We start from the raw sequence: 24,281 nt of genomic DNA on the forward strand, positions 1-24,281 counted from the left end.
TCTGAAATACAACGCTTCTGTAGCATTATACACTACCGTTCAAAAGTTTGGGGTCAGTAAGAATTTTTATTTTTATTTTTTTGAAAAGAAATTAAAGAAATTAATACTTTTATTCAGCAAGGATGCATTAAATCAATCAAAAGTGGCAGTAAAGACATTTATAATGTTACAAAAGATTAGATTTCAGATAAACACTGTTCTTTTGAACTTTCTATTCATCAAATAATCCTGAAAAAAAATATTGTACACAAATATTTTGTACAATTGTACACATTAAATGTTTCTTGAGCAGCAGATCAGCATATTAGAATGATTTCTGAAGGATCATGTGACACTGAAGACTGGAGTAATGATGCTGAAAATTCAGCTTTGCATCACAGGAATAAATTACTTTGTCAAATATATTCAAATAGAAAACAGTTATTTTAAATTGTAATAATATTTCACAATATTACTGTTTTTTACTGTATTTTTAATTAAATAAATGTAGCCTTGGTGAGCAGACGAAACTTCTTTTAAAAACATTAAAAATCTTAGTGGTTCCAAACTTTTGGACTGTACTGTAGGTCATTTTAAACACTTAAAGAAGACATGAGTCAAAGACTTGTGTTTTGTTTAGTTTTATTCCAAAATGTCATATTGTATGCAGAGAACAGTACAAAAATTGTCACTGCAACTGCTGATTTCTGGCATTCTGGATTTTCTTAAATGCCCCTCATAGGGTCATTAATCCATTATAAAAATGAAATAGCTGCATTTGAACTATTCTCAGATATTAAAAATGTAGATTACATATAGTCACCTTCCGAATGGTTGTTTAAAAAAGAAAAGTAAAGGAAGAGTAAGGAAGGCACTGAATCGCAGCTGCTGATAAAACAACAGCACAAGCTGCATTTTCAACAAAATATCCACCAAACTCAAAATGCTCCTCCCCACAACAGAGACACTTGCTCTGAGCATTTCATTATTTAGGTAAAGTAAAAAAATAAAGCACGGAGGCAATAATGAAGAGAGCTGGTGGGATCTTCCCTCAGATCATGAGCACTGGTAGAACAGGCTGAGACAGTCCATTTTTCCACAGGAGCTGGAGATGTCCATCAAATATCCATCACAAACTGGCTGTCATCAACTGAGAAGGAACAGAGAGAGAGAGAGAGAGAGAGAGAGAGAGAGAGAGAGAGAAGAGTTAGAGGTTTCAAAAGGTTGTCACTGTGATCTCTTTCTAAAAATAAAATATCTTCCTTTGAACCCCTTTCACACAAAGCACAGTACAACCCTGTGGATATTCTCCTGATATGGAAATCAGACTTGCCAACAGTGAGCAGGTCAGATGCATTTTTGTTTGCTTTTCTCATGAAGTGACTTCAGTCACACCGAAATGTGACCTTGAGCTTAGACTGGAGAAGAAAAACAAAATAAACGGAAGTGGAACTTTTGACATTTGGGTCAATATATATAATGCTAATTTTATTTTGTCTGGATCTACTTATTTAAAAATACATTAAAAATGACAGCGTGAAATACACCTCTTCAATGATGAGCATGTTTTTTTTTGTTTGTTTTTTAAGTAATTATTTTGATAGATTGGGACACTTTGTGCCATTGAGATGACTGGGGAAAAGTTTCTTAACCTGAATTTACACTATTTTTGGAGGGGCATGAGGTAAAAACATTAGGGTGATATAATGGTCTTGTTATCATTATGAAAAAAAAAGCCTCATTACAAGAATTACATTTTAGTAGTTTGGCATAATGTTTTATTACAAGTAATAAAACCAACAAAAGTAATAAAACACTAAAAAGTTAAGTGCGATATTATAGAGAGGACCAGGTTAAATATTAATTCATGGTATATATTTAAAAAATTAAATAATAATATATATACACATACATTTTATAAAATGTGTATTCCTGATGTAAGGGAAAATGTTATTACTCATTACTTTATGGTTACAGAACCTGACATTAAAGGGATAGTTCACCCAAAAATAAAAATGATCCCATGATTTACTTGCCCTCAAGCCATACTAGGTGGATATGACCATCTTCTTTCAGACGAACACAATCAGAGATATATTTAAAAATATCCTTAGTCTGCCAAGGTTTATAATGGTTGTAAATGTGGACCCGTATATAAAAATAAAATGTTGAAGGTAGTTATATACACCTAGGATGGCTTGAGGGTGAGTAAATAATGGGATATATATATATTTTTTTTTATTTTTTTTTCATCATTGGGTGAACTATCCCTTTAAACAAACCTTTTTTGAAAATGAAAGTTTTTTCAAAATCAAATGAAACCAGCATGAATAAAAAGAGAACTAAGAACTTGGGATGAAAAAAGATATTTAAAAGAGCTTTCTTTATATCCTTATGATCACTTTTATTTGCCATTGACCTGTGTACTATAGAAATTCACACATGACTTATTCTTTCACATACTGTATCCAGTTGACAACCATAATGTGTCATGCAAGTGTATTTTTCGACTTGCGGCAATACAAAATCATGCAATCATTTGAGAATATGCTTAAACCTGTTCCTCAGGTTTTGCTTGAGGAAATCGAAAATGGAATACATTAGGCCACATGTGAGAGCCACTGATCCCCATTCAAGAAAGAAAGAAAGAAAGAAAGAAAGAAAGAAAGAAAGAAAGAAAGAAAGAAAGAAAGAAAACTTGTAGTGTCTTACCAGACAGATCTTTGCTGTCATCCTCCTGCTCTGCTGGTTGCAGTGAGGGTCTGGTGACCCCTGGAATGTGGGGGAGGCAACAGGGTGGGGTGCGTGCGATTGGTGAGTTTCGACATTCCAAGAGAAACTTTCGATCATAGATTATGCGAGTTCCTGCAGGGAAAATACCAATATTAGTTTAAGAGGTTCAGCCTTATATAAAAAAAAATTTAAAAAAATATTGGCACAAGTTCATAGCATTCTTTGCGTCAAGGGATTTTCTTCCTGTTGTGTTCTGCTCAAAAAACATGTTATGTCACCAAAGTGAAAGCCCATAGTTTAGCTCAGCTCATGTTGGTGTAATGGAAACAGGGTGAAGAACTGACTAAAGTGCCTTCAGGTGAAAACACTCATAAAAACAAGGTGCCCCTGTTTAGATGTCCTGTAGTAACCCAAGCAGCAACATCACCCTTTGCTGCATAAAGACCCACTGTGATTGGACAGATTTAGGGGTCTGGCTCTATCAAGAATGTCTAAAACATTAATTAAAATAAGCAAGTTTAAGAAATAATTAGCTCTTAGATATGACTATCTTTTTTTAACATCTCTGGCAGCCCAAGCACACATGGTCAAAGCAGGATGGGTTTTTAATGACAAAAATGCTTTAAGTACAAAGTTGACTGATGCAATGGCTGACTTAGTAACTGACTTAGTTTCAAACACATTTCTCCATGTAAGCTTTAATAGTCACGTGATCAATATTGACAGTTGATGTGCTACCATATAGCATGTATATGGGTGTTTATTCTACAGGAACTTCAGTTCTGTATAAGTACTAACAATTTTATTTTGTAATTTTACCATTCCTTAATTTAAAATGGCTTTATGAATAGATTTACTGTTATGAACAGATTTTATTTCATCCTTGCCTCTGATAACTACCCATAAAATTTATAAATCCCATTACAAAAAAATTACATGGATTTCTTTTTTTTTTTTTTTTTACACAAGAGTTCAAAAACAATTTCAATATTCATTGTAAATATAAATTACGACCAAAATGTCCATAAAGTTGACCAATTGTGGTATCTCCAATTCTGCCTCTAAAAGATTTCTGCAAAGATTAATGTAGGCCTACTTAGAGAAGACAACAACATTGTCTTCGATGTCTTGACATGTCTGTGAAACAGGAAATAAAAAAGCAAAAATTATATATTTATTTTGTAATGCATCATTTTCGATCAGTGTATAATTAACAGTACGAAAAAAAAAAAAATTTGCGATTTATAAAATTGTAAGCAAAGGAGTCGACCATTTTTCTAAAATGTAATAAATCGTCGCTAAACGGTAAAAACTTATTCAGAGAAGTCAAATAACAATTCTCCTGTCCTGTGATGCACGTGTTGACCTTTAGACATTAGCAGACAAATTAAACTATTAGGTGTAAAAAAAAAAAAAAAAAAAAAAAAAAAAAAAAAGTAAAATTACAGCCAAATATGTGCATCATTTGGAGAAAGAAAAAAAAAAAAAAACACCTTTAAATCCAGCGACAACCACTGAGAGTAAATGACAGAATCGTTTAAAAGGCAGCAGACCGCTTGTAAACACTGTCTCTGTCGTTATTATTGCGCAGTTCAAACGATCAGAGCCGTCATACAAAAATGTGCACGAGCAACATGTGGAAAGACTCACACACATAGCAAAGCATTAGCTCAAAAATACATCCTGCGAAAAAACAAATACATTAGGTCTGCATCTTACCACCGGGAGTTGTTGAGAACACGGTTCCTCCTGGAGTCTGGCTGTAGCTGTCCGGGAGTGGAGACCAGCTTTTCTCGTGGATGGCGCGGCTTGGAATCGGGCAGGTAGACGAAGCTTCGCAGCTGGTTGACATGACTGAACCAAAATCTAAACTCGATCCTTTAACGCTAAAGACTTGTTTGATCTGCAGTAGCGCTGCTGAGTGTCTGTACACTCCACATGTCGGAACGCGCTAGGGAGGAGATTTCTCACGTGCAGCAAACTATCAAATCTGGCCAATCAGAAAGATGAATCCACCCCTCTGACGAGCAGCGCCGAGGCCCTCTGTAGGGAGCAAGTGTTTAGAGCTATTTCATGGAATATAAACTCTTTGAACTGCACGAGGTTTTCTGAGTGACTCAGTTGGGCACGTGATATGACAAAACAATATGTGCTGTACTAAAAAGCATGACTTGTCCAGTCTACATTTGCCTCATATATTGCAGAGGTGTAAAGAGTACCTGAAAACCATACTTGAGTAAAGTACAGATACCTTACAGCGAAAATGACTCCATTACAATTCACCAATTTCAATACGACTTGAGTGAAAGTCTTTGAGTATCTGATTTTAACAGTACTTGAGTATTTTACTCATACTGAAATTCAGGGGCGGATCTACCGGGGTGGCACGGGGTGGCAACTGCCACCCTAAGAAAAAGCTTTGCCACCCAAAAATTATCAGAGAATAAAATATAAATGTTAGCAGTGTTTCAAGTACTACTGCTTTTCAGCGGGCGCTTCAATGTGATGACATAAAAAAGACAGCGTATTGCAAAATAAAGGCAAGAAAACACGTCTTTCAATAGACCCCTTAATCGCCTACGTCACTGTGACGTCACCGCTCTAGCTGGAGGCAAAACATAAATAAGAACTCAAAACAGGCGCGCTAAAAGTTTGAGGTTTTGACTTTAAAATGTCGTCCTGTTGTGTTTTTGGCTGCCAGAATAGAAGGAACAGGACTTTTGGTTCAAAACTAAACTTTTACCAGATCCCGGCTGACATTCATAGAAATCAAAAAGATAATTGTGGTTGAATGCAATACGGCATACAGACTGGACGGAGACGATCATAAATAATACTCGTGTTTGCAGTGCACACTTCATATCAGGTAAAATAATCGATGCATATGTAATGGTGTGTTGGTTTTATCTAGTACAAATCAGCAAGTTTCTGTTTTATAGGTGAAAAGTCGCCAACTTGATCAGCGCGCTAGCTTAAATTTTAAACAAACATACAGCGATAGATGTGTGTGCCATCCTTTGAATGGTCTCTTAAAATAATTCACATTGCTAGCCATAATCATAGTTAGCCCAGCGTTAGGTTACATTAGACAATAATCCTTGACAAAATTCCCCGAACCACCCGAAAGTAATTCATATGTTGTCTAGGAATATCCAAAACTTAAGTTAATTTACAAAAATAGCTGTCACGGTCCCGCAGAGTCAGTGACTGTACATATTCGGACAGTTCTGAAACTTCTTCTGCATCTATGTTTAATAAATCCCTCCTAACGCTTGTCAACATTGAGTCCAGCGTCTCTTTTTGCCTCCAGCTAAGCCCCGCCCACCAGGAAACGTTGCAATGTTTACAAACTTTTAAGGGGTCTTATGACGGTTGCACGCGAACGCAGCTCGCCCAATGTAGTCAGCTTCATTAACAAATGACTCTTATGAACCGGTTCTTTGGGAGTCAAAAACACAGCGCAGCCAAGTTCACTTACGAATTGTTTTCCATTTGTTCGTGAATCGGAAAATTACTGCTTCTCGGCTAACTCAAAGTCCTCGAATTTTAGTAATTTTTTGCGAGCTGATTCACCGACTGCCCGCTCCACTTTCATAATGTATAAAGGTCTTTTTGCCATCCGACGAAACGGTAACATGAAATCAATAAGAAGATCCCGATCACAGAAACTAGTTATGTAAGAATCTAAATGTATTTTAGCTTTTCTCGATTGCTAACACATAAGTGATTCAGTTGGCCCAGTTTCCCAAACCATTCATTCAGTTCTCAAAACAAAGACACATTTCTCAAAACGTTTAACAATGACTACATTAGGTAGCAAAACTGATAACACCAGTCAAAATCTGAGATAGGGCATAATGAATAATTTACAGGGGTTTTAAACTTGCACAGTACCAGTACTTTAGATGAGGGAAATTTCACTATGTACAGTAAACTGTAGCACGTTGTACACCCTCAAACTTGTGATTGTCAACTTTCTCTGTAGCCATTTGTTATACTGCATTTTGCAGAACCGAGAAAGTCTTGTGTCAGAAGACCAATACACTGCTATAGTACCTTATATACTGTAATAAAATTTGGCCAAATGTGCAGAGGATGCTGAATTTAGTTTTACTGTAATTGACAGTATACTGTATTGTGGTGCATACTACTGCAATCTACTGCAAGATCAATTTATAATAGTAAAATGAAAAAAAGAAAAAATCACTGCTGTATTTTACTGTATTTGTAAATTTATTTTTGTATAGTGTAGTAGACTGAGCTGCAAAATAATTCCTGAATCCCAGTAAGCGGTATTTTTGTCACAGTGTTACATGAATTGATCTCACTAGTGTTCACTGGGCAGTGCAGTAGTCTGTGTATTTGTTAAGTTTTGTGTGCCATCTGAGGCCAAAGTTTGATTTTGTCAGACAAGAGTAAGTTTTTGACTAAAACATTTTATTTTGACCTGGAAGTTTGAGGTTTGTACAAGTTGGTGCATAGTTTTGAGATTGTGTTTATAGTTGTAAGAAAATGTTGAATTATTTCATTTCAACTAGATTAAAAGTTTGAAAGACAAATTTATGCTGGCTTGTCATAAAGCCAACTTAAAGTCTTGTTTAAAAAACAAATTGTTTGGTCAGTTAGGCCAGAATATAGATGTTCTGGGTGATCGCCAAAGTGTTGCTAGGTGGTTGCTAGGCTCTTGCTGCAATTGCTGGGGTGTTGCTAGAGTATGTAGTTGAAAGGGTGTTCTGGGTGAACATACACAGACATTCCCACCTCTGTTAATAACAAACTCAAAAATTGTTTGCAAAAAACAAGTTTTTGTTGTTCTTTAATTTGCACTAAAACGTGATTTATGCCATCGAAGTAACCTGTGTAATATTAATAAAACTGCTCATCTCCTTTAGTGATACAAGGTCAGACTCATTTTAAATCTGTTGATGTTTTTCATTTAGTGCCTTTACTTGGTGCCATGATCGATATTGAAGTCTTATTTATTTTGGTAATGCAATGTTTGTGAACACAGTTGTGTATGTCAGGCCATAAATCTAAAAAAACTATGCATGGGCACTTGCTTTGGTGTTGCCACCCCTCATAGACCTCATGCCACCCCTTTGCCACCCTATAAATTTTCTAGATCCGCCCCTGCTGAAATTTACTTGACTCATACTTTACACCACTGCCAATATGCCAAATTAAGATAATTTTGTTGAAATCCGATGGCTCAGTGAGGCCTCCATAGTCGGCAATGGCATTTCCCCTCTCAAGATCCATTAATGTACTAAAAACATATTTAAATCAGTTCATGTGAGTTCAGTGGTTCAATATTAATATTATAAAGCGACAAGGATATTTTTGGTGCGCCAAAAAATCAAAATAACAACTTATTTAGTGATGGCCGATTTCAAAACAATGCTTCAGGAAGCTTCGGAGCATAAATGAATCAGTGTGTCGAATCATGATTCAGATCGCGCATCAAACCGCCAAACTGCTGAAATCACATGACGTTGGCGCTCCGAACAGCTGATTCATAACGCTCCGAAGCTTCCTGAAGCAGTGTTTTGAAATCGACCATCACTAAATAAGTCATCATTTTATTTTTTTGGTGCACCAAAAATATTCTTGTCACTTTATAATATTAATATTGAACCACTGTACTCACATGAACTGATTTAAATATGTTATTACCTTTATGGATCTTGAGAGAGGAAATGTCATTGCTCCCTATGCAGGCCTCACGGAGCCATCGGATTTCAACAAAAATATCTTAATTTGTGTTCCGAAGATTAATGAAGGTCTTGCGGGTGTGAAACGGCATGAGGGTAAGTAATAAATGACAGAATTTTCATTTTTGGGTGAACTAACCCTTTAAGATTTTAAGACATTTGACCTATGAGATATTTACGAAAAATTTCTTGATATATATTTTTACAACACAGACATCTCAAATTGTGAAAATTGTCATCTAGTTACATACCAGAAATACCATCTTTCTTTGGATTTACCATCCAGCACTAGTTTTACTATTCTAACCAGTAATAAGCAATGCGCCGTACCATATACAGTTGCACAAGAAATGGTCATACTTGCAGCTTTGATTTTACATTGGTAATCACTGACAATCCATCATCTCATCAAAATAACTCACACAGCAGATACATTTCCAACTTTTTATTGAATATTAAGGTAAATATTTCACATTAATACAGGCTACATAAAGTAGAGCCACTATACGACATGAAATTTACTCTCATTTTTAACCCTTTTTTCAGTATGTAAACAATTATACAGGTATTTACCACTCTAAAAGGTCTGATTTCATTCTTTACGCAATCATCTAGGTCTTGGCCGTGTATAAATAGCGCACTGTCCTATTGAGCCCTGCTGACCAAGAACACTTTTACGTGGGGCTTAAATGTCAAAATGGCTATACTACTCAGAATGTATCCTGTTGAACAGGCAATCGATTTGTTCATAGACAGTGGCAAAAACGTTAAATCCCACACTGGATTCTTTCTTTTTAGTTAGGCACATCGAGGGTGTCCATCTCTCAAATTTCTTAACTTGTTTAAAATTTTTTTGGGGGACACATCTAGGTTAATACCACGTCTCAGTAATTAGGTAATTATCTTGTTCTTTTTAACGTGTTTCTTGTTACTGCTCCTAGGCCTCTCGATCACTGTTTAGTTGACATGATTCAAATGCACGTTTCCCACATGTGGGGCCCAAGTGCCTGGCCATACCTGCAACAACAAGGATTTCAAAAGTTAGACAACAAATGGGGCTCTAATTTACAATTTCAGTTGAGGCCTGCTAAGAGCAATTACCTGCTGTGGGTCTGAATTCTCAGCAGAATTGGGAACAACCTTTAGGATGGGATTCCAGGCAGGGTCAGAAGTGTGTAGACCATTGTATACCGGGCCTCCAGGACCCTCCGCCATCTGAGGGTGAGGAGGGATCATCGTGCCACCGTACATTGACATTGGCAGCCCCTATACAGTCCATGAAATAAAATATTTTTCAGTGGAACTACAAATTAAAATTCTCCTTCTTGAATGGGAGTAATAAAACAACAAAAAATTATATTTTTAAAAGAGATTCTATGTACAGTGTACCTTTGGAAAATCCATGAAGTTGGTGGGCAAAGGTTGGTGGAAAGTATTAGAAGGAGCCACAATCCCAGTATCATCTCGTTCCATAGCCTGGTGCTGAGAGAAGGCTGATGGCTCCTGCATCTGCTGGTGCATCACTGGCCCTCCCATCAGGGGCTGAGACCAGCCTGACATTGTCTCTGTGAAGAACAGAGACATATTTATTAAGTTCTTCAGATCCAATAACAACTCTCCACATTTAGCGCTATTAGTTATAGAAGCAAAAACAATTGTCCCTGAATGTGAATATGTTCCATTTCGTAACATGTAGAACAATTCCTAAATTCCCATTACATCTCAGTCACAAACTCACCGGAGGCACTGCCCACTCCAAAAGACCAGATGCCACCCTGTCCAACTGGTGGGGTGTAGCTGGTGGGCAGCATGGTGTGGTTGACAGAGCCAGTTTGCCGGATGCGGGCCAGGCGCTCAGTTCCAATGGGAGGGGGCACTTTGCGGTCCTGCTGGTTGGAGCTACTAGGTTTTGCCTGGATCAGAGTGGGAGTCACCGTAGATGTGCAAAGAGGTGATGATGCCCCGGAAGACACAGAGGGCACTGGAGACTCGCCTAAAATCAATGAGAAATGAAGAGACCACCAGAAAGAACACATGAGCACTGTAGTCTTATAAAAAGTGAAGCTGTGCTTAGTGCATCTGCATTAAAAGGACATATTTATTGACATACAAGAGGTGGAGGCACTCCAGGGGTGGGGAGAGAAGTGCTGGCGGCTGAAGGAGGGTGTGCCCACAGGAGCAGGACCAGGCAGGAACACGGGGCTGGCAGATATGCTTGTGGTAAAGCTGGTGAGCGCAGTGGACGAGGACATGGAGTTGTCCATGGGGTGTATTCCTGTGGTAGAGAGAGAATACAAGAGCGTTACTCAAGAGGATTTGACTACACAAAACAAAGACTCAAGGTCATCAGCAATAGTGGTGTCCAATCCTGCTCTCGGAGGGCCACCTTTCTTATGGAGTTTAGCTCCAACCCTAAATAAACACACTTAAACCAGCTAGTTAAGGTCTTCAGGACTACAAGACACTTCCAGGTGGGTGTGTTGGAGCATGTTGAAACAAAAGCTCTGCAGGAAGGTGGCCCTCCCGGAGCACGACTGGACACCCTTTTGATTTAAAGGTTGCACTCACCAATGGGACTGGAAACCATCCGCTGTGAGGTGCAGCGATACCCTGGAGCTTTTGAGCCGTCAGGAGGCATGACATTTTCCATCTGCCCCATTCCCCCTATATAGGCGGTAGGTGGGCCACTGTAGGGCTGCTCTGGTGGAGTGCGCGCAGGTAGATGGCAGGCACCCCAAACCTGGTTGTTGCCCACTTGGTTGCTGTCGAAGATACTGCTGAAGTGATTGAAGAGAGCTGCAGGACCAAAGTTGGGGGGCAGTTGCGCTTTTCCACTGTGCAGGTGCATTTGAGAGCCGTTTATCATGCCCATGGTGGAGGACATTGGAAGTGAGGGAGGTGGCATGCCTGTTGGAGCCATGTTAGGCTGAGATGGAGGTTGTTGTTGCTGCTGTTTGAGGGGCTCCTGTGGGGCTCCTGGAGGCACAAACACAGATTGCTGCTCCTGCAGGGTCCCTGGAGCCATGGGGTAGTAGGGTGTGGGTGGCTGCATGCGGGGAGTCACACCAGGCGCAGTGGGGGTGGCATAATGAGGTAAGGTGCTGCTGGTATTAGTGACTGTGCTGCTGCAGGTCGGAGGTGGCAGGCGTGTGACAGGATGAGATGATCCTGGCTGAGTTGAGGAAGAGGAACTGGGTTCTGAGCTGGAGGTGAAGTGTGACGCAATCGGCTGCCGACTGTCGGGCTGTACGTTTAGCATCGATGGGCCTGAGGGAGATGAGGTGAAGTGCAGAGGAGCGGAGGGGCTGGGCCCGTCAGATGGAGCTCCAGTGGCAGGTGCGGCAAGCTCTGTGACGGGCTTCTCTTTAGCTGGGGTGCTAAGGCTGGCTGGCTCTGGCTTGGGGGGAGGAGGATGCTGTGGAGGTGGAGCAATGGGCGCAGATGGAGATGGGGGAGTCGTAGGGGTTGTGGGAGCACAGCTGATGGGAGAGGGAGCAACTTGCGAAGAGGGAGTGCTGCTGCCAGTAGTAGCCACAACAACTCCAGCCCCAGACTTGGGCTCTGATGAGAAAAGCTGCTTCCTGACAGAGGAAGGCGTGGGGGTGTTAACAGGTGCGGTACTGGTGGGAGAAGAGGTGGAAGCAGTGGGAGTCGAGGTGCTGGACATGGGAGCTGCAAGATGCTCAGTGTGGGCCGGAGCAGAGCTGGCGGGACGCAGTGTAGGATTACCGCTGTGTTTGGGTGAGCTGTTAGCACTACCAGGGCTCACAGGACGCACAGGGAAAGGACCCCAAGTGTTGGGAGAGGATGAGAAAGTGCCACCAAACTGTGCCATGGGCAATCGAGGGTGGCGGATCTGGTTCATAGTCTGGGCTGCTAGAAGGGCCAGCTGAGGATGAGCATAAGCAAGTGGTGGCAAAGAAACGAATGGGGGCCTGACGCCTGGTGCCATACTTTTGCCTAACTTGCCAGCCTGCTGAGCTGTGAAGTTGGTGGAGGACTGGAACGACATGCTGGAGGAGGGCACTACAGATGGCAGGCCCTTTGAACTGGCTGCAGTAGTGCTTGTGGCCCCAGTGGAGGTTGTGTAGGTGGAGCTGATTTTGGTGTTGGCGCCAGGTGGCCGGATGTGGTTACGAGGGATCAGGTCCTCTAGCTCTTTTGCTGGGTCCTGGATCAGCGCATTGATCAGCTGCACCGCATGCCGTGTGGACTCTGTGCCACCTCTGCAAACCAAGAAAATGAGTATATGTAAGAAATACAAGCAGGGTGAACCAATCCATTCCTAGTGTCCTAAAAACTTTCAGTGTCATTTTTACCTGATTGTGATCATTCTTTCTCCATTCTTGTCCTTCTGTTTGTCCACGTCAATGTGTGCGCCTGTAACGTCTTGGATGGCCGTAATGTTGCAGCCACCTCTACCCATAATCCGAGACACAACAGAGGCAGGGACAGAGAGCTTCTTGGATCTAAGGGAGAAATGACAAATAACTCGATGTCACAGTGCTAGGTGTCTTCCAGGACCTTTCAATTTGCCTACTGAGTTGTTGGTTTTTTTTTTTTTGGCACATTGCTAAATCTAAAGATCTTATCCCTATATTTCAGAGATTTTTTGATCCCTAGATATGGCTTATGTCCTTGCTTCACAGTAAATCGCTTATATTTTTTTCATCCTGTTTTATGGCCAAAGTCTGATTGCTTAGAAAAATAAAAGCACATCTCTCCTCAACAAGCTGCATAACTTAATGCATTATAACAAGATATCCATAGCACAAGCAATGAAAGACGAGTTTCAGAAATCTCTTAAGTAAAAAATTTAATGAATATGTATGGTGCATGTATTTATGAAAATGCTCCTCTCTATAGTTACTTTTTTCTAGTTGACAAGCAAACTAGACACACTGAATGGCTCTACTGAGGTAAATGCAATTGTTGCTGCATAAAAGTGCATCTCACCTTCGAACCACCTCTTTCCACCCCTCTTCTCTCTTCTGGCCTCTCTTTGGGCTAGTGAGATTCATCTTAATGTTGGGCGAGGTGACTGGCAGTGAAATGGTCTTGAACGAGCAGGGCAGAGAACTGGGGGTCAAGTCACTGTTGATGTCATGAGATCTGTTAGAAATGTGAATAGAAGTAGTAGTTTAATCATCTTCCCACAAAATTTTTTTTTGCAAAAATCTGCAAAATGGAAATGCAATATCTTGTCAAATCACTTGTCAGACTACAACACACTCTTACTACCAAAGTTCAAGAAAATAAGTAGTAACAAATAGCAGACAAAGTTACTATTTATTACTAAGTAGTGCTAACAACTGTACAACGCTAAGTAGTATAGGTAAGTGGTAGTGGCAAGCAGAAGTACATGAACTTACCTCTGCTGTGGTTTGGAGATGGACACCGTGATCTTATCCTCACGAGAGCCCGGCAGCGATAGCCCATGTCTCTTCTCACTTGCGATGAAGGGCTGGTTACAGCCTGCAAGTACCGAAGGGGCAGAGGAGGAAGAAGATGATGATGAAGGCAGGTCAGCGAGCTCCTGACTCTTACTGCCAGTGCTGCTCTCACTGTTGCAGTCGGTGCTATCTAGATTATCAGAGTCGCTGGTTCCTCCCGGCGCCCCACCCCCTCGAGGTTCTCCGTGGATCTTATTTTTGTCTGCTTTCTGCTGTGCCAGTGCCACCTGTGGGTCCTGAAGAATAATGGGTTCACTAGGTGAATCCTTGGTCTTGTTCTTTTTGTTTTTGCGATTGGTGCTTGGTGTGGTGGCCACGTTGGCTCGCTTTTTGCCGAAAGTGTTAGTGAATGTTGTGGAGGTGGCGGAGATACCGATGGTTGTGGTGGTGGTAGCACTTGGAGGCTCGATGGGAACCTCCACCTCTGTGGGATAAAATGACAAAAGGTTAGTCGTTAAAAATTAAATCAAATTTGAAATTATTTTATTTTATAATTTAATAGTTAATAGCAAATGTATTTAATAAATCAAAATAATAGGAATGCTCTGATCAGGATTTTTGCAGCCGATACCCACTATGATTTTTGGTCATGATGATTGGCTAATACTGACCCTTCAAGCTTTATATAAGTGATATGTAAGCTCTCTGATGATAGTGACTGTTACATCCTAAAGGCATTTTTAATGATTTCATGTGATTTCAAGAGGCATACTTAAAAGTAAGGGCTTATAACTATTTACTAGTTTAACTATTTAAGGTAATTGATTTATTTTATCATTCATTCATTATTAATTATGTTTCTACTTTAATTCAGTGTTGCAGTTCACATGAACTGAAGCAGCTAAAACAAACTGTCACCATATTAAAGAGCGGAAAAAAAAAAAAAGTTGGAATTGTGTGATATGAAAAAGTAACAAAGCACAAAGCTTATTACGTTTATTGGATGAGAGATAAAGACTAAAAGATAGATCTTGGGATTTAAGAAATTATATTGTTTCATCAAAATTAATAAAGAAATTATACTGTTTCATCAAAATGAAGAGACTGAAATTGAGAAATCTATAATTTCAACCTAGCCATAGCATCCACAAAGATGGCTTTTTTTTTTTAGTTTATCCACGTGTGCACAAAATCAATGAGCCAAAACGTGGCATAGGCAAAGCAATTCAGTCAAAGATTTTTTTTTTTTTTTTTTTTTTTGCTATGTCAGTATTTCAGTGCATCACTAAAAAGGTAATAATTTCTTTCATTAAAATAAATAAATAAATAAATAAATAAATAAAGCTGGAGATATGCATTTCTATGATATCAGACATAAAACAACAAGGTGTTCCTCACCTTCTGCAGAGTCCTCCTTCTGATCCTGCATCTCACAGAACACTTCTTTCACCTTAGCATCTTCTTCCTCCAGCTTCCTCTTCTGCTCTTCCTTCTTTTTCTTGCGCTTCTCCTTTCTCTTCTCCCGCTTTGCTGCCAGAGCCTGCTTTTTGCTTTCTTCACGAGACTGTTGAGAAACAATTTGAAAAGAACTAAGTTCACCATGATACGCAGAATGTTGTGACTAATATAAAAATCCTTAACCAATTAGCTCAATAGTTAGTCTAACTGGTCATCTGAAGATACAAACCTTCTCCAGATCAAGCTCCTTAAGCAGAATGCTGGCGTTCTTGTTCGCCTCAGCAGCCTGCTGATCTTTGGCTTTGACGATGGTCTCCATGCACTGATGACATTTCTTCAGCAGCTCCTGCAGAGTGGCAATGTGAATACATCAACTGAAGACTTCTCAAATCATGGAAACAGTGGTATATGGTATATTCCAAAGCAATCTCCGCATTTTGATCTTTTATACCTTATCTGCAATAGTTGCAATGTATCTCATGCACTCAATGTCAGATGGGAACTGGTTTACTTCCTTCACCAAGTACTGCACCACTTTTACATGGCCCTAAAAAAAGGACATATTTCAGTGTTTATCATCATTCATTATTTTTCTACAAAAGAGCAGCAAAGCACCAGTGACATTCAGTCACAAGCCAAGATATCCATTAATCCTATGAACGGCATGGCACACTGCTCACCTTGCGGAACGCTGCCATGAGGGGGGTTATCTTGCGGTTGTCGGCTGCATCCACATCGGCTCCAGCCTGGACCAACAGCTGCACCACATCAAAGTGGCCACCGTTAGCAGCGAGCCACAAAGGGGTGTTCCCCTTCTTATTTCGCACGTCAATGTGAGCCCCTCTACATTAACAGAGCGCAAAGAGCAGCATGAGACACTACATTCTGGAGAGAAGACTGACTGGTACTGTACACTACCAGTGCTTTAAAACATACCTGCTGATGAGAAGCTCACAAAACTTGTAGTGGCCCTTGTCTGCAGCAATGGTGAGGGCGGTGTCACGAGAGGAGGGAACTGGAGGGGCATTGACATCTGCCCCTTTATCCAACAGAACACGGCCCACTTCAGCATAACCGCCAGACGCAGCCTCCATGAGAGGGGTGAGGCCAGTCTAGTGGAAGGAAAGGTCCCCTTACCATTAAAACTAATATTAAGGTAATGAACAAACATTCTGCTACAACTCAACACATGCTAGGTTTTCAACTTGCATCTTTTAGACATCTCTTAAGGCGGGCATACACTGTGTGAGTTCGGACACTTGGGAGGTTGTGAGCCACTGCACATATTACGTGGCAGTTAACCTGATAATCGCGTCAAAGCAGCTGGTACACTGCACGACTGTACTGCACAGCGAGCCAGCGGCAATCACATGAGCTTTCACACTTAACACAGAGACTGGAGCTTTCAATGTTGCTGCTATAGCTTCAGATAGGAAAAAGAAAGAAGATAAAAAGAAGAGTGCGCATATGATTTGGTGAAAAGCAGAGAACATCACAGCCATTCCTTTAAATAAAAATGACTAGAGTGCATCTGTTTCATGGTGTATGCGCACGCTGTAGGGTTGTACTGTATGCCCAGCTTAAAAGAGATTTTTCAAATTGTAACCATGCATGTTTCTACCACTCAAGTAATATTTTTTTTTGCATCAACTGTATACAATTTAAATCACAAGTCTCCTCAAAAGAATCCATTTGCAAGCAGCAGAAAACCATCTTCATGAGAGGCACACACAGTAAACCCAAGTGTCTGCTGCGCATAACAGCACCAAATAAATATTGACCCACATCCCATTTTCTATCATGCATGTTTGTGATAGTGTAAGACGAATGCAAATGCACCAGGGTTTGACAGAATCAAGTTGAGTGTGAAATCATACTAACACCAGGAACAATCGCGCTTGGACCACAGCAAACGTACCCAGTGTGAAAGCCCAAAGCACCTGCAGCTGACTATTTAGTTCCAAAAACATGGAACATTTATATCATTTTCAGTTTTGAAATGTATTTAAATATGATTTAAATTGATACACATTTAAAGCATTATTGTCATTATTGTGATTACGCATTTTTCTTCAATATCGTGCAGCCCTACTCAAGGACCTCACTGCCCAAGTAACAACACGGTAAGTTGAACACAGACCTTGGCACGGTGTTCCACGTTGGCCTTCCGGTCCAGCAGCAGGCTGACAACCTCTGCTCGGCCTTGGAAGCAAGCCAAGGTCAGTGCTGTGTTACGATTGGTCTCGATCTGTGCATTGATATCAGAGCCCATGTCCAACAGCAGCTTCACCGCAGGCACATGGCCGTTCATGGCCGCCAACATGAGCGGAGAAATGCCCAGCTTACTGCCAGTCCTGAAAGAGAAACAAGGGAACAGAGAAAGAAGAAAAAAAGAGAAAGAGAAAAGAGTTGATACAGTGTCTTAATGCTTCCTAATACAAATCTTAAGACAAACCAATAGAAGCCGACGTTCTGACCTAGAGTTGATCTCAGCACCAGCATTCAGAAGGATCTTGATGATGTTGACGTAGCCCCCTGAGGCCGCCAGGCTGAGCGGTGTGTAGTCGGAAACATTACGGTGCTCCTTATTAGCCCCACGAAGCAACAACAGCTCCACCACCTGCAAAGATGGAGATATATTAATGTACTTCCAAGTTTTTGAGGCATTTTAGAGGGTTTCTGGTAAAGAGGTGGAGCTAAAACTGTTAGGGTACCTCTTGTCTGCCACCCGAGCAGGCGAGGGACAGAGGGGTGTCTTTGGTCCTCTCAGACTGAGCTTCAATGTCCCCTCCCTTGTCCAGCAGGATCTCCACCACACCCACATGGCCCGCAGTAGCCGCTAGGATTAAGGGGGTGAACCCTGTAGGCAGACATGTAGAGCGACACTCAACATCTCTGTAATCTTACCATACAGATAAGTCTTCATGCAACAAATCAAAGAGCCTTTTACCCTTCTTGTCCCGGTGCTCGATGTTGGCCCCACGAGCAATGAGCACTGAGACAAGCTCTTCATGGCCACCTGCACAGGCCAGGGTCAGTGCCGTGTCATGATTGCTCTCAGTCTGAGGGGGGAAAAGATGAAGATGCTTCAATATGTCACTTAAAGACAAATACGGACAATTTGATGCATAGTTTTATCATGTCTACAAATGCTCCACGGCAGCCATTTGTGTTATTTGATTGCTTTGTTCATGTTACATGCAAAGAAGATGGTCTTACATGTGCGTCAATGTCCACTGAGGGATAAAGAGGGAGCATGGAGGGTGGGGAGACCGTGTTGATGGGCGTCTGTAAGGATGGCTGAGGGGAGGGCGAAGTTGTAGTGTTTACCACAGGCACTCTGCTGCTCACAGCTGCAAAGACAGAGACAGACCAGTGGTATTTTAGTATTTTTTATAAACTATTGTAGTATTTAATAATATTTTTAAATGAAACTTTACTTACTAGTTTTATTTGATGTTTTAGTAATTTATAGTAATCGTGTCTTTTGTATTAGGTTCAGTTTAATATTTCTATTTAGCTTTATTTTTAGTAAATTTAGTAAATTTAGTACTTCAACTTATTTCAGTTAATAATATTGTATCCTTGTACTGAAATCACTACATTTGCAAATAAAAATAAAAAGCATTTAAAAATATTTAAAGACTGCTCATGAATTTCCTATTGGGAAAAAAGGAAGTTGGGGCTGGATATTCCCTCATACCCGTTTTTATATTCCCAAATATTTTTAGTTTACATCAAAGTCATGAATCATGATCAACTATTGCTAGTCAGTAGCAGCTTATATTAGGGGAGGGATATTTCCATTCTAGAAGGTATATGATTGGCCATAAATTCGTATACACCCATTTGTGGATATCATCACTACTTTTGGTCCGATTTCCCAAAAAAAGAAAGACTGAACACTGAACTTTAAATGTGTACATCTTCTAAAAAGATATTTTAGTCAACTTTTGGGCGTAGACTATCAAAAATATTAGCATAATCAAAGTGAGCTGAAAGCCTCAAGACTGATTATCTGCCAATAGCAATGTAGCCAATTCATTTCTTATCCCTGGTTGTCAGCCAGCCCTAGTTGCAGTGAGCTCACCCGCCATGATGTCGTCAAGCGTATCTGTGAGCGTCTGTGCGGGTGTGGCGACCATGAGTCCATCGGGTGCCTGTGTAAGAAGCCCCGGCCCCAACCCTGTCAGCTGTTGACCTAGCAACACCCTCTGCAGGTCTGGGCTGCTGCTTCCCGGGTACTCTGCGTTACTGAAGTCTGTGGACTGCTGCAGGGCCAGAGGCTGGATGGGAACGAAGCTGGTCTGCAGAGGGGGACTCTGGAGGGCCTGGTTCTGAGGTGACGGAGGTAGCGGCGGCTGTGTTGCCTGTGGATGCAGAAGGGAATCCACCTGTGGCAGCCTGGCACAGTCAACGTCATCTTCATCCTCCTCGTCGTCTTCGTCCTCCTCGTCCTCATCATTGGTAGGGGTGGGCCTGTGGTCCTCCTCTCTGCGAATAACCTCACTTTCGTTGTCAGAGCCCAGCTGTGTGGCCTGCAGGGGCAGGGGGGTGCCGGGCATTTCCACCCCTGCCGCCTGGCCCAGCTCCTCCTTGAGCCCCTTGGTCTCCATGTATTCTTTGGTGAACTGCTGTTGCGTCTTCAGCTGCAACTGCCGCTCCACCTTCTGCAGCTCCTTCAAGATCTTCTTCTTCTTCTGCACCTGCTCCTCACGACTCTTCTTTAGCTCCTCGATCTTGTCTTTGGTGAGCGGCTCGCCCTGGATGAGCTCGAGCGACTGCAGCTGGGCCTTCTCGATGGCACTGATGCGCTGGCCCAGCTCGTTCAGCTTGCCCTCCGTCTCTTCGACGATGCACTCCAGAGGCTGGTACGTGTGAAAGGGTGGCAGCAGGTCAGCGTCTAAGCCACCCGAAGCCACAGAGTTGCTCTGAAGGGAGCTCAGTCTTTGCTTGGACGCACCTAAGAGAAAGAAAAAAAAATAAAACTAATGCTCAACCCAAAAAGCTGATATTAACCAGACATCATGCATACTGTGCAACTCATCAACACAGTGTAGTTATTCTACTCAACGGACTGTATTTCGATACTCATGGGCCCCCTTTACACCTGAGATTAACAAGCATATCCAAAGTTTTTAGCTGGACTGCAGCTAGACTTCAATTCCAATGCATTTGAAGCGTGAAAACAGTGTCTTGTCTTTTTGTGAGAGCAGAAGAATATACAATAATTTGCGGCGTAAATAAGCCAGCATATTACTTACCTATCCGAATATGGATAGCAATAATACTTGCATTTACACCTACATTAAATATTCAAAATCTAAAACCATCTTCAAACGGTTTTTTAAACGATCCCATCACAATGCATCTAAAGTGCATTGTGTAAGCTGCCTTTTAACATGGCCAAGCATTATTAAATCGTGATATGATCACAGAAAACAAAGTGGATTCTTCATTTGTGAAATGACGGCAGATAATTGATCCAATATCAGTTCATAACAGCTATGTTCACACTGTCAGTCCAAATCCAAATATTCGACTGAAATCTGATCTAAATGATTTGCTGTACTCATGTATCGCAACTGTTCAGATCCTATTTGTGCGTTACGTGGCAATCTTTTGTTTTTTTTCTTTCATTGGTTTCTATGGCAATGATATTGTGCTCAAAATGCACTTTGTAACAACACAACCAACAAAACATCTGACATGTTTACATTTTATGTGGTGTGAGAAAGTGTCAAGCAGAAAAGCTATGCAAAATCCAATCAGACTGAAATGATTTCCAGAAATGTGATTTGATAGGATTCAACATTTCAACACTTGCTAAATATGACTGGATATGCAACTGTCTGAACAATACGACTATAGGCCACTTATAAGTATAACTAGTACGTCATTTTGAGAAAACATCCAGCTGATTAGAATAACTTTACTAGATATTCTAGTCAAACTAACCTTTGCTTGTAACGGGTGGGGGCGTGGGGATGGTGGAGGGCACTCTGTCTGGCTCCTGGGGGGGCACCACCATAGCCAGGGCTTGGAATGGGACTCGAGGGGCCTGCACGTAAAACAAAATCGACAATCTATTAAACAAAAGTGTAAAGTATTATATAAAACGTTCATGCTACATACACTTGGATTTTCATCTCTCAAAGCATTAGATACATGTTAAAGAGGGTCATTTGTAGTGATTCTTGGACTGTTGGATAGTCTAAAGCATGTTTCTGCTCACCTGAGAAGTGTCATGAGAGGGCGGTGTGAGCTGGGACAGGTCTGGGGCAGGGACTGACAGGATGTTGTTTGGGTAGTCTAGCAGGTAGGACACCACATTAGTGTGACCACCTTTAGCAGCTTCAATCAGCATTGTGGAGCCATCCTGTGAGTATAAGAGAATCTCTAATTAACACAGGGGACTGACCAAAATGTGTGTGTCCACAACACCCATTAGCATCTGGGCAGTGTCATTCTCTGAGAACCTCACCTTTAGTCTGTGGGTGGGGTCAGCACCATGGGCCAACAGCAGCTCAACCACAGCCAGATGGCCCCCAGCACAAGCCAGAGAAACCACTGTGTGATCATTGTTGGCTGTGGCTCTATTTACATTAGCACCTGCAGACATAAATGTGTAATTCAAAATACAATGCAAAATAAGAAACAAAGGGGACAGAAGCAGACATAAAATGCAATTTGTAGTTCATCATCATTTGATAAAATTATTTAAAAAACAAATTTCTCCAGTATCTACAATTTTGGTGTCATAACCTTGTTTATTATAATGCATGGTTACAAGGGCCATACAAAACAAAAACAATAACTTTTTTTGTGGTGGTGTCACTGAAAAGTTTGGCAGGGCAAGTAAAAATTTTACACCACTAGCCTAACCAGGCCAGTAGAAAAAAATCATTAGCATTGAGCCCTGAAATATATTTTAAAATTTTTTAATTATGTTAATAGTTCACAAAATGTCATTGTTTTTTCTGTATTTTTGAACAAGTAAATAGAGTCCTGGTGAGCACAAGAAACTGCTTTGAACAGCAACTTTTGAGCGGCAGTGCCTTTTAATGTGACAAACAGTGACACTGAATTGTTGATTTGCTGTTGGGATGGGTAACCTGGCAAAATTAAACTACAAACTTTTGACCTAAGGTGACCCCCATGCAAGTTGCTGCTCTGTGGCCTCCGCCATTTTTTCAAATGTTTATTTTTTCTACAGCAAACTTGTGTCACTGATGAAGGTTCACTATGCTAATGATGAAATTCATGATTTTCATTATCATAAATTGTTAATTTCACTGACTGTTTGTTGCAACCCTAGTTTGGGATGTTACAACTTGCCTTTGCTGATGAGAAACTGCACAGTGCACAGGTGTCCTGCTCTGGCCGCTTTCATCAGTGGAGTCCTGCCCCCTTCTGATTCATGTTCCTGAGAAACAAAAACACCAGTTACCACCAAACAGGCTTTAATTAACTGAAAATGAAAAAAAAACACAAAAAGTATTAAACATGCAATCATGGTAAATCAGGATATCCACAAACCAGGTCAGCCCCTGTTTGCAGCAGCACGTCGGCCACATCCGTGTGACCATTCTCACACGCGTATGTCAGAGCTGTGTCACCCGTGGCTGTTGTGGCGTGGACGTTAGCTCCTGAACAGTGAGGAAAAAAGTGTGAGAACACATTGCGTCATAGGCAGGAGAAAGAAATTTCAAGAATTATAACTAAAGCAAAGCCTCACCTGCAGCCAACAAGTATTTGACCAGTTCCAGATGCCCCTCCTGTGCAGCCTCCATGAGTGGGGTGGAACAACCCAACTCAATGTCCGCCCCAGCTTTGATGAGGAAATCAGCCACCTCTAGGAAGCCTCCGCAACACGCCAGAGTCAACGCCGTCTCTTGCGTCTCCTCTGTCTGAGCGTTAATATTTGCACCTAAGACCAACCAACCAATAAAGAACAATTTTCAGTTGTTGAACAAGAATGAACTTGCAAAGGAAACAGCATAGAAACAGTCAGAGAGTTTGAAAACAGACATTTTTAACAATGCAAGCTTTGTACCTTTTGAGATCGTATTACTTTTCTAAATGGATTCTGGTTGTGTGTTATTGACTTAATTCCTATGGGTGAAGTCTACGAAACATGACCATAGTACCTTGTGCCAGGAGCAGCGCCACCATCTCTTCATGGCCCTCACGAGCTGCCTCCATCAGTGGAGTGTAGCCCTCATCATTCACCTCCTCCAGGTTGGCCCCCCTCTCGATCAGAAGCGCTGCCAGCTCCACGTGACCCCCGCAGGCAGCCAGCGTTAGAGGCGACTCAAATGAGTCAGCAGGCATGTTTACCTGTGCCCCACTATCCAATAGCAGCCGTGCCACCTCCACATGCCCATCCTACACAAGACAACCACAAGAATAACGATTCAAAACAACAGCACAAATATCAAAGGAAGTACCTACAAGACTGTGTACATAAAAGCTTGTGTTACCATGCAGGCCTCCATAAGAGCAGTGTGCATCTCGTCTGTCTTGTGCTCCTGGTCGGCTCCTGCTTCTAAGAGAAACCGGACCATGTCCAAGTGCCCTGAGGAACAGGCAGGATACAGTCAACATCACCCCAAAATGTACTAAACAGACTGATTTCATACACAGTTGGGCATACTATTCCAATGAACAGAATTTACATGCACATCATTGTAAATGTTAATTTCAATATTTACTAATACATTATTAAAATCAAGAATTTTATTTGTTAACCTTAGTTAATGCACTGTGAACTAACATGAGCAAACAATGACCTGCTGTATTTTTATTAACTAACGCTAATAAAGATTAACAAAAACAGTAACAAATGCATTTGCTCATGGTCAGTTCATGTTAATTAATACATTAACTGTTAACAAATGATACCTTATTGTATTTAATATCACCAAGATTTACCTTTGTTTCAATGTGCAGATAAACATGAATAATCAGCAGATTTTCAGGCCCAAAATTCAGACTAATACAGGCA

General features: G+C 41.1%; 2 protein-coding genes across 3 annotated transcripts in view; both read right to left on the reverse strand.

Moving 5' to 3' along the window:
* Window positions 1-604: 604 nt before the first annotated feature.
* Window positions 605-4,743, reverse strand: eif4ebp3 (eukaryotic translation initiation factor 4E binding protein 3). Its single transcript, XM_048166603.1, has 3 exons — window positions 4,432-4,743; window positions 2,692-2,844; window positions 605-1,129 (listed from the first exon to the last, which is right to left on the reverse strand). The coding sequence occupies exons 1-3, from the start codon at window positions 4,562-4,564 to the stop codon at window positions 1,098-1,100; spliced, it is 318 nt and encodes a 105-aa protein (XP_048022560.1). The 5' UTR covers window positions 4,565-4,743; the 3' UTR covers window positions 605-1,097.
* Window positions 4,744-8,853: 4,110 nt separating this feature from the next.
* The window catches only part of ankhd1 (ankyrin repeat and KH domain containing 1), a 49,505-nt gene continuing 34,077 nt past the window's right edge, over window positions 8,854-24,281 (reverse strand). For both annotated transcript variants that reach the window (XM_048166044.1, XM_048166043.1), the window contains exons 7-34: window positions 23,758-23,852; window positions 23,425-23,662; window positions 23,013-23,204; window positions 22,814-22,923; window positions 22,613-22,700; window positions 21,759-21,886; window positions 21,510-21,653; window positions 21,233-21,335; window positions 19,365-20,237; window positions 18,494-18,627; window positions 18,225-18,336; window positions 17,989-18,134; window positions 17,752-17,894; window positions 17,415-17,628; window positions 16,211-16,386; window positions 15,955-16,117; window positions 15,726-15,821; window positions 15,504-15,620; window positions 15,215-15,380; window positions 13,796-14,300; window positions 13,380-13,535; window positions 12,743-12,892; window positions 10,992-12,649; window positions 10,534-10,698; window positions 10,162-10,416; window positions 9,813-9,988; window positions 9,525-9,689; window positions 8,854-9,440 (exon numbers count right to left, since the gene is read on the reverse strand). In XM_048166044.1, the coding sequence (XP_048022001.1) occupies window positions 9,381-9,440; window positions 9,525-9,689; window positions 9,813-9,988; window positions 10,162-10,416; window positions 10,534-10,698; window positions 10,992-12,649; window positions 12,743-12,892; window positions 13,380-13,535; window positions 13,796-14,300; window positions 15,215-15,380; window positions 15,504-15,620; window positions 15,726-15,821; window positions 15,955-16,117; window positions 16,211-16,386; window positions 17,415-17,628; window positions 17,752-17,894; window positions 17,989-18,134; window positions 18,225-18,336; window positions 18,494-18,627; window positions 19,365-20,237; window positions 21,233-21,335; window positions 21,510-21,653; window positions 21,759-21,886; window positions 22,613-22,700; window positions 22,814-22,923; window positions 23,013-23,204; window positions 23,425-23,662; window positions 23,758-23,852 (6,728 nt within the window). In that variant the 3' untranslated portion in view covers window positions 8,854-9,380. The remainder of the gene's footprint in view (window positions 9,441-9,524; window positions 9,690-9,812; window positions 9,989-10,161; window positions 10,417-10,533; window positions 10,699-10,991; window positions 12,650-12,742; window positions 12,893-13,379; window positions 13,536-13,795; window positions 14,301-15,214; window positions 15,381-15,503; window positions 15,621-15,725; window positions 15,822-15,954; window positions 16,118-16,210; window positions 16,387-17,414; window positions 17,629-17,751; window positions 17,895-17,988; window positions 18,135-18,224; window positions 18,337-18,493; window positions 18,628-19,364; window positions 20,238-21,232; window positions 21,336-21,509; window positions 21,654-21,758; window positions 21,887-22,612; window positions 22,701-22,813; window positions 22,924-23,012; window positions 23,205-23,424; window positions 23,663-23,757; window positions 23,853-24,281) is intronic.

The sequence above is a fragment of the Megalobrama amblycephala genome, linkage group LG18 (assembly GCF_018812025.1).
Source record: "Megalobrama amblycephala isolate DHTTF-2021 linkage group LG18, ASM1881202v1, whole genome shotgun sequence".
Classification (NCBI taxonomy): Eukaryota; Metazoa; Chordata; class Actinopteri; order Cypriniformes; family Xenocyprididae; genus Megalobrama; species Megalobrama amblycephala.

What these genes read in the sequence shown, in the direction of transcription:
- eif4ebp3 (XM_048166603.1), bottom strand. Translation starts at nt 4,564, where the DNA reads ATGTCAACCAGCTGCGAAGCTTCGTCTACCTGCCCGATTCCAAGCCGC. An exon ending in GTTCTCAACAACTCCCGGTG is followed by an intron (nt 2,845 to 4,431) that starts GTAAGATGCAGA and finishes TTTTCCCTGCAG; the next exon opens with GAACTCGCATAATCTATGAT. An exon ending in TGACAGCAAAGATCTGTCTG is followed by an intron (nt 1,130 to 2,691) that starts GTAAGACACTAC and finishes GTTCCTTCTCAG; the next exon opens with TTGATGACAGCCAGTTTGTG.